This window comes from Erpetoichthys calabaricus, chromosome 9 (assembly GCF_900747795.2).
Source record: "Erpetoichthys calabaricus chromosome 9, fErpCal1.3, whole genome shotgun sequence".
NCBI classification, from domain to species: domain Eukaryota; kingdom Metazoa; phylum Chordata; class Cladistia; order Polypteriformes; family Polypteridae; genus Erpetoichthys; species Erpetoichthys calabaricus.
The window spans coordinates 95469038-95486538 of record NC_041402.2 but is presented as its reverse complement, the minus strand read 5'-3'; the positions used below and the strand labels follow the sequence as shown (position 1 = coordinate 95486538).

Here is a 17501-nt window from a genome sequence, read left to right as displayed (position 1 = left end):
TACTGTATCGTACTGTATCAGTAGACTTCTGAGTTTTCTCCTACTGGCTCAAACCCCTGGGTCTATCTCCATCCTCACTAAACTAATCAAACACTTTTCTGAGTCAGAAGGTACCAGATTTTAAAATAGGATGTGAGCAGATTCTTTAGTTACTAGAAGCTAATGATCTTAAGTGAGATGTAGACTTACTGTTAAATAAAGTGTTTCATCTGTACATTGAGTCTCTGTTTAAAAACACTGCATGTATATTTACCTTTTCCCTGTTAGTCAATATCAACATTCGTTCTTAATTATGTGAAAAGCCACAAAGTGCTTTAATTTTTCTGCAGAAAGAAAGCCATTAGTTTCTGGGAGAGAGGGATGGCCTTAAATATACTAGTGCGGATCTTTATCTTGATTATTTTATATATGATATTGAACATGCATGTTAGAACTCTCACTCAAAGGAAGCTACAAAGACAAAACACACAGATGCAACCTTCGGGTCCCCTGATTGAATGCAACTCCTGAACTTTAACATCCTGTCCGTGAAAATCCTATCTGAAACTTAATATCGCATTGAGGCATTGGTGTATTTCAACTCCAACTCTGAAGCACACATACAAGGCTTATAAACATTTCCTGCAGTTACTCTGGACCACTTCTATAGGATTCTGACAGAGAAGAGAGGAGAGTACTGAAAAGACCACTTGTAAAATGAATACTGTAGTTTAAAAGTGTCTAACCTGGTTTGGTTTTCTTCCTCTGGTGTCAACTGTGAAATCCAGTACCTGTTTTGGGATTCTTCATTTGTCTATACACCTTATTTGACTAAACTACTAAAGCTTTCCTTCTAAGATTATGTCTTCCAGTTTCAAAAGATTTGTTTAATGCCTCACCACATCATTTTAACTCTGTCCTTCCAGCTGACAGCAAGAATCTACCTTTGTCCTTTATGGTTAGCTGCTTTGGCTGTTTAATTTGTTAGCTGCCATCATTGCCCATTTTTAGCACCATAGAGGAATGTCAACAGAAATAATGATTTACGAAAAACATATCTTTCTTAGAATAATAAGTTCTTTTTTGTGCCAAACATATGTTTTTCCTTACTGAAGACAGAATGTACCATGCTAAGTCTGGACATTATGTCTCTGTTACAACTGGTATCTTGCATTGAACTGCCACCAATGTAACAAAAGAATTTTACATATCCTACTGGATTTCCTGTAACTATAATGCCTTCTACTGTGGCTCACTTTCTACTCAGCATAGTCTTTGTCTTGCCTTGATTTATCAGGAATCATGCCAGAGTTGATTCTTTCTCACTGTTCCATATAATTTACTTCATACCATTTTAAAACCAGTAGACCAAAACAGTCCTTCACAAAGTCAAGATTATTAAGCTTTATACTAGCTGTCCACTCAATTCTTGTACTTTTCGGGGTTGCTGATCTAACTTTATAGTCCCTAACAACTAGAAATGTTAGCAGTGATAATATGAATCCCCAAAGTACTCCTGTAACAATATTAAACCCTTACTCATTGGATCGTTATTATTAAGCTCTGAATCTCCAAGAGGTTGCTAGTTGATCATACCATGGTTATGATCCTTTACATTACCATGCCACCTTAAAGTGAAATATAATTAGTTTAAACAGAATTGCCAATGCCAAGGTGCTTCCAATTTTGCCTGTTGAGCCCTAATTGAGACTATGCATGAATGGATTTACTCATATAAATACTTCAGAGACATCTTCTAAAGATATAATATTTATGCAAAAAACAGATAAAGAAACTTGCTTAAGAGTTAAATATGATAGCATAAATGTTATAAGACACAGGAGTTCTATCCTTTGTGACAATTTATATGTTTGAGTTTTGATTCATTGTTACTTATCTCACACTTTCAAATTGGAAAACTTTGGGAAGGCAAACCTTTCATTTATTTTGAATTATTCTAATTTCCAGGTGACTTTAAATGGCTAAAATCTTAAGGGTGGTTGATTAAAATGGATAACTTTCTTAGCAATAGTGAAAGATATGTCCTATTTACTTGATGAAAATCCAAAATTTTTACAAATGAATAAATTAAATAAACAGTACTTGTATTCCACAGTTTTTTTGGAAATACTGCCACTTATTCCAAATGTTTGGTTCCTTTTTGCACAATAGAATTTAAAGCACACTTTTGGACAATGCATGTCTTCTGTTTTTTTAGGAAAATGGTGGGGGTACTAACTTTAGCTGGAGCTGAGATGTACTGCATACCCACAGCACAATGGCATGTAAGGAATATTACTGTATAAAGACCATATCACCAGTGAAGCAAATATTTCCCAACTGAAGAGGAATAAGTAAAGCTAATTAAAACTTATCTAGCTAGTCAAAGTTTTTACTGATAAGCAGCAAAGGAGTGAAAAGTAAATAGAAACAAATCTAGTTACACACAAAGAACAAAATGATATAATGAAAAATGGCAGACCATTAGACTGATAAGGATAGAAATATTTGAAAGACAATATAGCATAATTAATATTATAATGGGAAACATGACAAACACCTGGACAAGTAGCTTGAGTCTTGTGATTCTCTGGAAGGGCAAAACCAGAAAAGACCTCAGAGGTAATCTTTGACACAATGGACTCTTCTCAAGTTCTTCAACAGCTCGCCGAAACTGAGAACTTGTTTCCCTGTGATTCAGAATATTAATTAAAATGAAGCATTTATTTATATTGTGAGGACAACAAAATAGATATTTAAATTGAGATGATGGTTTGCATGCTAGTATTTCAATATATGGGAACTGAAAATCAAAATACATAAACAAGACATCATGAAAGATATTGTTAGCAATAATTATTAAAGTTTTTGCTCACATCAGTCTTTCAAATGTTTTTTCTTGATATGACTGGTTCTTGAGGTACGGCACATAGATAGACTGGAAATTTGGAATGTGCTTCAAAACAATATCACAAACATCAAACATCAGAACATTCTGCTCTACCCGTTCTTCCAAGTCTGCCAGGAACCTGTGAAAATAAGTGATTACATAGGAAACAATAGATGAATCAGGAATTTTTTTGGCAGCTTCAGTACAGAGCATCTTTACAATGTAATTTACAAGAAAACATAACAAAATTTAACACAATATCTAAATGTTGCAATACACATATACAAGAGATGGTGGAGACTGTAAATTCAGAACAATGCTTCACCACCATTTTAAGGGCACTAGCCTAGGGGACTGAAAAAATGCAGGAAGGTGACTATAAAAATCACAAATAAAATGAGCATCTTCAACCTCAACTTAAATATTTGTTGAAAAGAGTGTCACATGCAGCTTTTGCTAAACATTTCAAAATTTGAATAAGTGTTGATAAAAAGTTGGAAAGAGAAGAGCAAACATACCAGGAGTCTAAATGATTAACATAGGATACATAAGAAAATCACTTATCCAGAGGTCTTGAAATAAAGAACCTTTAAGGTGATACCAGAGTGCTAAAGATTATTCTGCACTGGAAAGAACAAAATTGATGGTCCAAGCCATCCAGTATCAGAATTTCTAATCACTTACAGGAAGGCAACTAACAGGACCACTGAAATGATTGAACTGGACAATAGTTAGGTTCTGAGGATATGGAAAGGATATTTTGTCTGAGTAGTGTAACTTTTCTTTTAATATATATTATGTTAGTATTTGTGTATCATCTTTTGTTTAATGACTGTTGTGATTCTATGATGACATCAATCTTTTTTTTGTCATTGCAACAGTTGCAAAGCAGTAACCAGCAACGGGAAAATAAGCAGTATGCAATGTCTCCTCAGTCATTTTATGCTGAGAACATCTGAACTTCGTTATTAGGAAAGAGTGATTTTGCACATTACATAAAAATAGTCATTAAATAATTCAGGCTCTCAGCTTAGGAATCAATAATGAGTTTGAGATTAATTTTCAAGCATTACAAAACATTTCTAGTTTAACTGCTCTGATCTAATTTTGAACACAAATTCGCTTAACAAAACAATAAATAAACATGCCCTTCACTCAAATAAACTCTGTCTAGATACAGTAGACTGTTTATACTTATACTGTAGGTAGATCTGTCCAGGCCAACAGGAGGCTGGGAAAAGTAATTGATCTCTCTAGGGATATTTTAATAGGTAACAGAAATAATAATTTATCAATAAAATTAAATCATCATGAATCCTTTGGGACAATTTTCTGCACCTCAGTTCACTTACAAATAAAAACATCATACCACAGGTAATCCATTTGAAGCCAAGCATGTTTGGTTCTGGCCAGCTTGGGCTGCTGTTGTAAGACGTGTTGTTTGGGCCATCAGGAATGCGTACCCTGTGGTCTGTGTGTGAATCCCAGTTCCCTAGTGCAGTGAATGAACACCGTGCTGCAAAAATTGTGCCATCCTTCAGATGAGATGTTAAACCAAGGTTCTGATTCTCTGTGGTAATAAAAGATCCCAGGGCATCTTTCAAAAATAATAGGACATTTCTCAATGTCCTGGCTAAATTGACCACCAAGGCCTAACCATGGTGATCTCCTAATCATCCTCTGACTCTAATTGGCTAACTGTCTCTCTCAGCCCTTCCCCTCTTCATAACTAATGTGTGGTGAATGTACTGGCACATGAATGGTTGCCGTTACATCATCCAGATGGATGCTGCACATTGATGGTGGATAAAGTGGTTCCCCTTTGTCTATGTAAAGCACTTTGAAAAGTGTAAAAAGTGATATGTAAATGTAATGTATTATTTTTGATGTTGTTATTATTATTATTATTAAAACTAATAACTAATTGAAAATGAAAAAATAAAGAAATAAAAGAAAAAACAGAATTCTGAAATATTTCCTTGCTTACAAGGTAGACAAGGTCAAGATCTTTGTTTACCTGTAACTGATCTCTCGAACCTCTGCCAACCTGGAGAATAACCACATTTTGTCCTGGGGACTTAACACAGCTTTTAATGCTGGAGATCTCTGAAAATGGTCAACAGCAATGTTTAAACTGTGGAGATACGATGCTTCGGAGGAGACAAGCTCAAATTTCATCTGCAGAAAACAGAATGTCATATCTGGTTAGACAAATCCTTCTGTGTTATTCATGGCTTTTGTAATTTGTACACTTGATAGTGTTTAACTTTTTAAATTTTACTTGCTTGGCTAGTTAGTACCCAGAGTCTGAAAGATTCAACTCACCTTTTCCCCGTGCTCCACCACCACTGGTTCTGGAATGCTGCAGCAGATGACAGTATTCATGAAACTACTTTTCCATTTAATGTTAATGCCTAGTCATTACTGAAGTTCAGATTTAATTTCAACAGCTTTCTGCTTTTTAATCTGCAATTTCAAAATTTACCAAAAGTGCTCTTTTTATTTCTTTTGGACATTCTGAAAAGTGTTTGTAATTTCCACAGATTTTAGTGCACAGTAATGTATTTTTGATTAATTTTAGTTCTTTCTCTTGACTATATTCAAAGATTCCTCTTTTGTACCCAGATAAGTCTGTGAGGCAGGTGAACAGCCCACTGTCACATTCTCATGCAGAAAGGCACCTTGGTAGGCAGGGAGCATAGCTATAAATTATGGAGCAGTTGTGGTTGTTGTGACTCATGTTAAGGGCAGATCTGCATGTATATTAACCAAACTGAAAAGTGTGTTAGATTTAATTAATAAGTTCAACCAAATTGAAAGGTTGATCCGCACCAGATCATCCTTTTAAATTAGAATTCTCAAGTATCTGGTGTCACCCATGCACGTTAGAGGGTCAACTTCCAGGCTCATCAAAGGTAAGCACTACTAACCTAGTACACCAGGGGGCATGATTGCTAACCACCTTGTCTCCTTTTCTACTCACAGCTTTGAGAAGACACCCAGCGAGGGCAACTGACTCTGCCCCTTCTGGTCTAGGAGCTATAAGAATAGGGTGGTCCTGGAAGGTGGAATCTCATTTGGGAGATGAGCAACCAGTACTGTGGAGCACCAAACCAAACACTTGACCACTACAAACAGCAACCTTACATTAGATACTGACTATTTACATTTTGTTTGTTTCTGTTCCATTAAGCACTTGTTATTTTTACTGTCCTTACTACCGGTCGATGACACCGGTTAAATGAAGATTTAATGAATACAAATTTATGTAGTTAAAAAAGAAATCAAGATCAAGCCATGTATTAAAGAACATGTTCCAATTTTCACTTCTTATGAAGGTATTAAGAACAAAAACATTCTAGCAGATCTGCACCCCAGGGCCAAGGCTGCTTACCCTATTGTGAACCTTTAATCACTTTACCTGAATCCCTCACCATCACTGTGATTTCTTACCTCTTGAAGTTTCCGACTCTTTTCACTGAGAGCCTCCAGGTGGCTGCTCCCACGAACACCTGGCAAATCTTGCCACAGAGACTGACTTGTTTGGGAGCACAGTGAGAGGCGAGGTGCATTTCTGGCATGTGTTTTCCTATTGACAGGTGGGCTACTTTCATCCATGAGAGTATCAGAGCGAGCCTGTCGTTTAATCTGTCTTTCAAGCGCAACAGCATCATATTCTTGATAGAGTTGGGTGCCTGAGAATTATAGCAGAACATGTAACGAATTACTGACACATACAGTATACTGACCTCAAGGCATAAATAATCATTGCTTTACACTGAATATGCCAAAACCTGACATAAAGCATTTAAACACCAGAAAATTACCAAAAAAGTTAACTTACAGGTCGGTGTGATTTTGGAACTTCCCCTCTGAACAGTTTCATCTAAGTCATTCCCCCTATAGAAATACACAGCAGCAAAACATAAACATGGATTGGAAGCATCTGATTTAATACATATTACAAAAATAAAGAAACTTTCCAATTTAATTACAGTACAACTCCATTATTCGTCTTAATTTTCTGAACTGTATCATAGAGTCATATTTGGCACAATTCATGGATGGAATGCCAAACCATTTTAAGGCACACTGTAAAGCAAACAACCACATTCACTCACACAGCTCCAGTTTAGAGCTACAAACTATTCTAATCTGCAGACATCTACTGGGTGGAAACAGTACCTTGAAATAGTCCACAAAGAAATTTTGAAAATGTGAAAACTCCGAGGCTGTAATGCAGAGGTGCTAACATTTATGCCCCAGTTCCAACCTATATACTTACTTATGAAATTTTGCTTTTGATCTTTCTAATTCCTTGAACATTTTGTTGTCCATTTCACCTTTCTGCAACACCCTTTCTCCTCAGTTATTTGACTCCCATAATCAAACACATAAATCCACGTTCGCTATGTACTTTTCATAAGAAAATGATTTAGTACTTTTGTTACATAACAAAAACACAGGCATATTAGCAAAGCCAGTCTTCATTGCTGACTTGTAGCTGTGAACGGCTAGTAACATTTCAAGTCAACATCTTTATTACAAATCAAATCCAGTTGTTTTCACTTACTTTGAACTGGAAAAATCTTTGTCCAGATCATGCTGCTCCTTTTCTACAAGGATGAAATTATAAAGATAATTAATATACACATATCTTTATTATAGAATCTTTGTACAATGGCCACTAACCTTAAGATGTTTTACTACCTTGGCACCATTCAGAGTTGCTCTACAAGTACAACATATTTCATATATATTTATACATTTATAATCAAAGCACAGGCAGGTTAAGCTACTTACAGTAATGTACAGAGGAAGTGATGGAAATTTTATGAAATATTTGTGGTTTCCAGTCAAACAGCTACAAGGCTATACTGGGTACAAAGGCTTATAGACTGTGGTATCTGTTTTCATTCATTTCACTTCAAAATCCAGACCTTTGGTAAAATATAGATATGTGAAAAAATAGTTTTGAGGTCCTTACACCCTTTTCACTAATAAACTGTACTGGATGCAGTTGCTTTGCTTAGGCACTGGGTGGAAAAACTCAACATGTCTTTTGTTACTTTCATTTTCTGTCATTGTGATGGCAAGAAACAAGCAGGAGTCATGTTTCAGTATACCCAGTAGGTGACACTGGTTTTGCTTTTAAAGAATGCAAATAGATACTTCACAACACTCTTACAAACACTCATGATGGAACAGTTTAGAATTGCCACTCAGACTAACCTAAATGCCTCTCTACATGAGGAAAATTGACAGAACACAAAGAAAACTATGCAGTTTCAAGGAAATGCTCTTCACAAAGAGTGATAGGGCTGGCATTTAAATCCAAGACATGTGAGGCAGCAGTGATGCCCATGCCTTAATCAGTAACTTTTTTGCAGCACAGTATTTTATAAGCAAATGTACAGTATATTAGAATACAACAGCTGTAAAATTTAAATATTCATCTATTCTAGAATTCCTTGTCCTGGCCCTGATTTTTATGATTATTCAGGCAAAGTCACATTACATGACTTTTCCAGTGATTTTCTCGTAGACTTCATTTACATAATTGTAGTGATTCGGGGGCAGCCCAGGTACACACCCATGACTGCCAGCAGTGTAGTCTGCCATACCCAGCAACTCACTCCAACTAATTCTTGACTCCCTCAGACAAAAATCAAACAGGTTTGATTTAGTCTTAAGTTGTAGGGGTGGACTTTGTGTGCATGACAGCTGACAACCAATCAGCACCCACCCAGAATTACAATAAATATAATGCAGCAACAGGCAGTAAGGAAAATGGGTGTTTTGGAGTCTTGTCTGTTTGATGTCTTGTGTTTTACGTACTATGACAGAATGAAAAAAACTAAAAAAGGGCCAAGATAGTTGCTGAACTTAACATACCTGTAAGACCTTCTTGTTGGTTTACTGAATTCCTATTTCATCAAATATGAACATTTCCAGAAATGCAGCAGAACAGAAACACAATGAAATCACAGGTGACTAACTTACCATCTAGGCAGGAAACTGACTTTTCAGTTCTCCGAAACCCTCTTCTACGTTTCCGAGCCTGTAGCCCTTGGTTTTTGAAGCTTTGTGCCTCATCATTTTCCAGGACCATCTCAGAGGCATGAACCCTAAGACTTTCTCTTCCGTGACATGGCCAGCTGATTGCCTTACCAAGCATGATTTTTGGAGAGGCTTCTCCTTTTTGCAGAACTTTTTCGACCAATTCAGGAATACTAGAAAATTCAAGCCCTGAATCTGCTGACTTTAGTTCTTCCTCTGTGGCAAATAATTCCACTGGAGCTGCTTCAGATGAGTCATCACTTGATGTTGTATAAAAAGGTAAAGCAGTTCCTTTGCCAGAATTAGGAGCAGCAGATGTCCCTGAGAACAGCAAAGATGGATTACTAAACTCTTCAGTTGTCCACGTTTCTCGTTCTCTCATTTCAAGAATATTGTTTTGGTCTCCATGGGCCATGACAGAATTAAAACTTGCACTCTCCTCAAATGCATTTTGTCTGTACATGAAGGGCTTTGACCCTGGAGTTGAAGGAACAGCATTGCTGCAGTTGTCATGGACATCTTCATGTTTTTGAATATCTTCTGTCAAATCACCTTTAAGAGTAAAAATTAAAAATCAATTATGTTTTGCTAAGTTCCCATTCTGTCTGATTGTGTCTTTCTATTTCCCTTTTTAAAAATGCAAACTAACTGGATAATTAATGATAAAGAGAAACACAATAAAGCACACTGTAAACATGATTGTTCACGTAAAGAAGTGTTTTCATTAAAAAGGAATTTCTATAAGTAATGTTTTTGAACGATTTCTTTATTTTGAAGTTGAACAAAGGAAAACAAATTTGGCTTTTTGATTGTGACAGTTCAAAAAAGAATGGGTGAAAAGGTGTTGAAGTTAGTTGAAAAATTTAATGGGCAAAAATAAATTCATATTAAATTTTCCTGCATCTGTTGAGCTGAAGGACTTTCAAGGATGATTCAAAATAAATTTAATTTCCAAATTAAGGATAAGAAAAAATATTTACAGCCAAAACTAAAATAAGTCAATACCTAATATAAATAATGGTCAGATAGTAAAAAGAGAATTATTGAAAACTGATTTACAACATGAGCACTTGCAGAAAATAATCACTTGGCTTGTAAAGTAAGTAATAATCAGATCACTCTTGGTGATTGGAGAGACAAGATATATCTTATTTTCATAGAGTACAAATAATTTGATATTGCTATGAGTTATTAATTCATTCCATTTTTGGTTGTTAGATTACTTAAATAATTCAGAAGAATGTATCACTATCACTGTCATGGTCACTAAGCATGAATGCAGGCTGTGTGTCTACATACCAATTCTGAGCGCCAATAATTCAAAGGCTGATTTAACTCTATATTTGCAGCTGGATCTTTTCATTTATGTTGTAATTATGTACACAAAATAAATTTAAAAATATTAATAAAGATGGTGGCAATCTCAGTGCTGAACCAAATATGATATCAGAAAGGCCAAACAGCTTGTTTAATAAATAAAATGTGAAAAGTACTAATCTAATGGAAAATCAAATTAAAACAATAAAACACCTAATGATTTCCCAGAACATGTAGTCTATCCCTTGGTACTCATGGAGTGATTAGTCTACTTGTCTAAGCTCTAAACACCCTATCTTAACACTACTACTTTTTTCCTTTCATTTTCTCTCTTTCTTTTCAATCTTTCTCTTGTCAGTTGAGGGCACCAGCTCTACTTTCAGTTCTTCACTTACTATAATAGACAGCTTTAAACCCCTTTCTGGCCAGGCACGGCCCTTTATTTTCTCAATTGACACCAAAAAAATTAACCTTTTTGTAGCCCCTGGTGTCCCTGCATTCCTGAGCTTTCAGTAACCCCTAAAGACAATAATCTGTTTGGAGCGAAGGATGAGAAAACACTGTTCAATAATGATATGTCTGTCTACTTGCGAACTGGGTAAAAAGCAATGTTTCCTATTAAGGATTGTCTTTCTTTTCTTCTGTGAAGTTGTGCATTCAAACTCATAAGCCATCAAGGAGTCCATTCTATTTCACTGGCAGAATGACTAATTTTGCCATTGTCTGTTCTTGCTACCCATGTATGGGCACTGACCCTGTCCAATACTGTTAATGCCCTGACCAGGCCCCCTCTAAAACCTAATTACAGCTCACTGTATTTACATGGCTAATTAAATGATGATGTACAGAGTAATACTGTAGATCCTTTTGCTTTTCTTGCTTGAAAGGCAAGAGGTTTCCTGGGGCAAGTGAACCACTAGGATGGTACATGATAGGGTAAAGTACTATCTCCAATCAAAAGCTAACACTAGGGCCATTGTAGGGTCCCAATTTCAGCATGAAATATTCTTAGGAACTACTGGGGCCAAACACTATATGGGCATGTGAGCCTTCTCACTGCAAGAAGGTATTGCCATCCCTTACGTTTTCTCCTTGGTCTTGCTCAAAGGAGAGGGTTACACATCACTGCTTAACTCCCTCACTAATGAGCATTACATACTCCATTATGATTCCCTGTCATTCTTTCTCTTTTTGTTTCTTTCTCCCAACTTCAGGATGGAGTCCATGTTACTTGCCTGCACCGCATGCCTCATACAACATTAAAAGTGCAACTATGCAGTTACTTCAAGCATTTGTTCCTTCCCTGTCTCTAAAGCGGCCATTTGGGACTCCCATTGGCTCAATGTTTCTTAATCATAGGCAATTTTTAACTGCATTGAAAGCTGGTACATGTTTTGGTGCACATCTTTACAGTGCTTAATTCATGCTTGCATCTTATCTGTATTGACAGAATTGATTTGTTGTCTCTTTCTTTCTGATAAAGTAAAATGGCCAAAGCTTTGCCTCTTAAGATGGACACCTACCCTTTAGCTTTGTTTTATTGATTGGTCTAGGAGAGTGCATGAGATCTGTGCCCTGAGGCTGTGATTTCCCAGAAATGATAAAGCACGGCTACTTCAGGTATCACTGCTTCTAATGTAACTTTTATGTTAAATTGGATTCAGCCCAAATATACAATATTCTATGACATATAAAGCATATTATACATGCTTGTGAGTGCTGTCTACAGTTATATTATTTAAAACACATCATTTAAACTCTAAGAGGTGCTTTGTAGTTGTTGCAATTACAACAGCTACATATTATTGGGAAAGGACTCTAGCCACCTAAAGAGCAGAAAGAATGAGGGGCACATATTTAGAAAGCTTTACTAGCTGATGCTGAAAATTATCAGATTGGATAGTTAAACATTTAGTAATTGCAAAAAGCAAACACAGAAAGGAAGCTATTGTATTCTATCCCAGCAACATAAAGTCTGTGTTATTTTATAACCACAATGATCATGTGCTAGTAAGTTCTTGTAAATGTGTGAAGAAACAAATACATTTCATAGCCAGGTGCTTGATAATATCTCTTGTGAGTTCAAAAAAACTTTGCATACATTACTACAAATGTAATTAATTACTAACAAGTGAATGACAGAATTACATCAAACACAGAAAACAAAAGATGAAGGTTTAAAACTATTCAAACTAAAGTATTACAAAGGTTTTTGTGGGCCCCCATCTTTTTAAATGTTATCCATTGTGAAGTGTTTAGCTACATGTTGAATAATAGATTTCTAAAGCAACTACTGTTTCTTCATATTTTCTACTACCAAACTTGTTTGTGTCTAGTGAGCTTCTTGCCCACCTTATCTTCTCGTGCGGATATTTATGCACTTACAATATGCAACAGTGTGAGCTTTTCATTAAGGCATACTAGCTCTACTGGTATCCATCCTCTTACATTGGTTCATCTATCTGTCTTTAAAATTAAATTATGATTCTAACAAATTCAAAAGAAAATAATAGTCTCAAAAATAAACAGGCAAAGGAGTAATAGACAAAAGCAAATCCCTAGAGCTCATTGTGTTTTGCATTAAGTTCTGCCTAGCAAGATGCTAATAAGTAATCAGAAAAAAAATGAAGACAAGGAATACAACCTGTAAAAGACTGGAAAGCCATAAAGATCTGAAGAAGAGCTCTTCTTGCGTTGGCGGTTAACCTTCTCAGTGAAGACTGAAGTACTGTACTGTTAGCAAGCTATCTAATTAAACAAGTTGTTCATTTACAGACATAAGCAAAAAGCAGCTATCAATTAACAGTGACCAGTTTGAAAAAAAACCTCTGTCCACTGTGGCCATCCCACATCAAATTCACCGTCTATGATTTAGCATTAAACAACTGAACACATCATTAACCACTCATTTTTTTCTAGGGAAATAGAAATATTTTCAGATCATTTTAAATTAAGAATCAATATAAACTGGGGGAGGCAGATAGATGGAAACGATCACAAATGAATTTATTATAATTAAATATAAAGGTTTACACAGTGTTTAGAAAAATGAGTTTTCCGTGTATTATCAAACCTGCTTAATCCAGTTCACAGGCATGGAAAATGGAACCAATTTTGGCAGCATTGGATTCAGAGCCAAAACTCTCATGCCGTCTTTAACACTCACTCATTCCAGGCATATTCAGGTCAACAGTTAATGTAACATACACTTCTTTGGGATGTAGGAGGATACAGTAGAATACTCACAAGAAAAAAATAAATAGATAAAAACCTGCAGACATGTGGAAAACTGGTAAATTCAGCACTGACTTTGTTTTAACTTGGAAGCCTTGAGGCAGCAGAAAAAAAGCACTACACCACTAAGGCACACCAAAAATAAATTCTGAATAAAAAGTGTATATTTACACTTAGCAGATCTGGTGGTTGAACATGCACTACTACTCATCCACCCATACATATAAGTTAGTTGAGGATAGTGGCTACTGTAGATTAGTTTGGAACACTAGGTGAAAGAAAGAAGTTAACCAATGATGGGACATAAGTGCACTATATTCAATTCAATTCACTTGTTTAAATTATTTTATGATCACAGTTAATCAATTTTAGTGTCATAAATAGCTGAACTGTTCCCTACCGAAACATATGCATACACCCACACTCGTGCATGCAGGGCCACTTCAATCTCAATGTTATTCAAACTAACTTTCATACTTTGGTTATATATGAAGAGAAAGGGGGACCCAAAGAAAATCTCATGTGGACACAGTGAAAACTGCATACTGGTAGTGGGTTAAATTTTGAATTTAGACCTCTAAAGCTATGAGGCATCAGTATCTTTAAGATCTGTGCCACTAATATTAATAATATTAACCCCTCTGAGAAATACCACCTTATCATGTGAGAGCTTTATGCTTCTGGTTGGGCCACTCATGCCAGTAACTTTGAGGGGAAGGGGCCAGACTAAAAGTAGACCACTTTCTACTCTGGCAGAGATATTAAATCTTAAATGAAAAAAAGATGATAACAAGAAATGGAATTTATACTGGCATGATCATCACCCAGGATAAAAAGAACCATCCATCCATTTTCCAACCCACTGAATCCAAGCACAGGGTCACGGGGGTCTGCTGGAGCCAATCCCAGCCAACCCAGGGCACAAGGCAGGAACCAATCCAGGGCAGGGTGCCAACCCACCACAGGACACACACAAACACACCCACACACCAAGCACACACTAGGGCCAATTCAGAATCGCCAATCCACCTAACCTGCATGTCTTTGGACTGTGGGAGGAAACCAAAGTGCCCGGAGGAAACCCACACAGACACAGGGAGAACATGCAAACTCCACGCAGGGAGGACCTGGGAAGCAAACCCAGATCCTCAGGTGTCCCAACTGCAAGGCAGCAGCGCTACCCACTGCGCCGCCCCTAAAAAGAAACACATTCATGAATTAGGTAGAGATCCACACTCGAAAAATGAACAACAATCAACCTTAGCTACTGGTGCAAACTAGCCCAAGTATGGCTACTGCAATGGCCAATCCACAGAGTGCTGGGCCAGTTCATCAGACCCACACTGCTCTGGCTGTTTTGGGGTCCTCTAAGCCCCTGATCACGAAAGAAGATAAGATCTGTCAGAGCATGAAACTGACAAAAGATATTATGAACAGGGTCATTTCTGGGCAAAGGCTGTCCAGGCAAGGGCCAAGGGCACCCTGTAGTGGTCAGGGCACTTTACTGCTTCCCTGTGTAGAAATTCCAATCTTTACTTTGTTGAGAAAAATTTGTCCAGACCGGACCGGAACACAAAGAAATGTTTATGTTGTGTGCCTCAGCCATACCTTCACTGTCTGCATAATGCACAGCACAATCTGTTGCCCAAAAACTGTCCAGGGCGACACATTTTTTTAAACAATAAAGACCCATGAACGCAGGGACTCAAAGTGAATGTCCGATTAAATTGTTTTATATTATTTTTGTATACTAGCGATATTCGGTCTTAACGTCTGATGACCCACGCAATCCAACAATAACATAAACAACAACAACAATAATGATGCCAATAATAATAATAAATGATCAAAATGGCAGAATGGCAGCAGGACTGTAGCTATTGAGTGAATTGCTAAAAGCTGGTTTAACTATGGCTGTCCCCCAAATGGACATACATTAAAACTCATGTTAAAACTTAGCAAATATCATAATTTGTTGCTCACCCCCATCTGTGAGAATCGCTCTTGACAGACTAAAGCAGTTGTATGTAGTCCATCTCTCTCTGGAAAAGCTTGTGCATTGATTAGATAGGTAGATTGCATTATTTGCACACACGAGCGTACAGAAAAAAGGGATTGTGGGTAAAGATTCCTATTTAAAGATAATCATTATATTCTCAGTTTCACTGAATGTTGTTATTGTGCTAAGTTTTCAATTTATTTTATTAATTTAAATGAGAAGTATATGTTATGGTGATGTCTTAGTAAAAAAAAAAAAACTATATCTTGAATGACAGTATTATCAAAACGCATGATTTTGGCTGGTGGTTTAAATAGAGAACTATAGTAAATTAAGAATAGTTTTAGTAATAATATGAGGGTTTTTTCTTTTCATACTATTCTTTAGAGAATAGTTAAAAGCAATAAAGACTACTAATAAAGCCTGATTCCTGCTTATTTTCTGAAATGGTACACCTCAAGTGTGTAATTTTCAGAAACAGTTTTGTAAGCAGACAATTCTATAACTCGACATTGTCAAATTGTGAATTCAAGGTCCTAAACTGTTCACTATCCCCAGTCCTATCTCCAGGGGCCTCATGTATAAACGGTCCATACACACAAAAATGTTGCATAAGACCATTTCCACACTCACTTCGAAATGTATAAAAACTAAACTTGGCATAAAGCCACACACATATTCACAGCAGCCTCACACCATGTGTATGCAACTTTCAGCTTGATTTTGCAAACTGGTGTCACCCAGCGTCAAAGCAGTGCTACTGTTTCTGTTTGGTCTTTCTTTTTAGATTTATACACATGACTCGTGATTTATCAAATACACTGAAATTAATTGTATATCATTTACAAATTTAATTCACTTGATTGTAATCATTCTGTAACAATAAAATGGTGAAAGGAATGGCTAAACTATTCCCACTACGATGGCTACTCTAGCATTATTAGAAGAATTAGAAGAGAGCAAGCATTTATACATAATGAAGACTAGCTTCTAAGTCAATTTCGATTTCCAAGAGCTATTCTCTTGGACCGGTTTGCTGAACTGGTGCCGGCTTTACAAAGGCAGACTTTGAGCAATTGTGCTGTATCTGCTCCTTAGCAAATTCTGTCCACCCTCGGGTTTTAGCCACAGGAGCTTTTCAATGTGAAATTGCTGACTGATCGGGTATTTCTAGGTCATCACTAAGTTGAGCCATGCCAGCTGTATAGGATGGTATTATCTGCTATTCATCCAGATATATAAGATTTATTTACACTGTGTTTGAACTGGTAAACATAAAAGTGCAATTCACAGCATGGTGTGTTGCGACTCGCCTTTTCACGTCATCTTTGATATCTAACCACTTCTTTTTTATTTCGGGCACTGTGCAACTTTCTGAACATGAATTTTTGAGTGTCTCCGCAACGCTGTATTATTCTGTCAGTTTCCTTGTGTTGCTTATACCACTGCTTAAGCTAACAAATAGTAAGTTTTTGCTTGCCTCTGCTTCACATTTGCTGAAATTCTTCTTTTTTCCATAAGCTTTTGCCATTGTCTTTTAACAAAACACTGAACAGAAGGGGTTATTTATATTGATTTGCATATTCGAATATGCAAGAGTTGGAGCAGAGCTGTAGGCATGTACACATCCGTTAAATTTCACGTTCATTGGGATTTATAAAGTAGATGTCCATGGAACTTGGCGTACACACAGTTTTATGCAAGTTTCCAGTTTTGTCTGTACGCCATATTTTAGTGTGAATTCTATGCACGGAGTTATAAAAAGAAATGAGGCCCAGGTCTCAATGTAGAGGTCTGGCAGAGATGACTCCTCTCAAAGCAAAGAGGGTGGTAGGGCACCATTTACAACTTCACCTACGGCAGCAAAAATCCTGGAGCCAGCTCTGATTATGAAGTTCATAATGCATACATATTACACAATTGCAGAATTAGAAACAGTCAAAACACATTACATACACAAATTACACATAGCCTTTACACATAAATACCTGCACATACAAATCACAGAAAAAAGAATTGCAG

General features: G+C 36.6%; 2 protein-coding genes across 5 annotated transcripts in view; one reads left to right on the top strand and one right to left on the bottom strand.

Annotated features, from left to right (window-relative positions):
• fam131bb (family with sequence similarity 131 member Bb) overlaps positions 1–6047 on the top strand; it is an 87694-nt gene extending 81647 nt beyond the window's left edge. Inside the window, exon 10 of the mRNA XM_028809968.2 lies at positions 5855–6047. The gene's annotated coding sequence lies outside the window, so the exon portion shown is untranslated. The remainder of the gene's footprint in view (positions 1–5854) is intronic.
• Positions 1–17501, bottom strand: part of arhgef5 (Rho guanine nucleotide exchange factor (GEF) 5) — a 101966-nt gene that overhangs the window by 29583 nt on the left and 54882 nt on the right. For all 4 annotated transcript variants that reach the window (XM_051932084.1, XM_051932086.1, XM_051932085.1 and 1 more), the window contains exons 4-10: positions 8873–9481; positions 7443–7485; positions 6714–6769; positions 6323–6564; positions 4887–5047; positions 2856–3008; positions 2540–2669 (exon numbers count right to left, since the gene is read on the bottom strand). In XM_051932084.1, the coding sequence (XP_051788044.1) occupies positions 2540–2669; positions 2856–3008; positions 4887–5047; positions 6323–6564; positions 6714–6769; positions 7443–7485; positions 8873–9481 (1394 nt within the window). The remainder of the gene's footprint in view (positions 1–2539; positions 2670–2855; positions 3009–4886; positions 5048–6322; positions 6565–6713; positions 6770–7442; positions 7486–8872; positions 9482–17501) is intronic.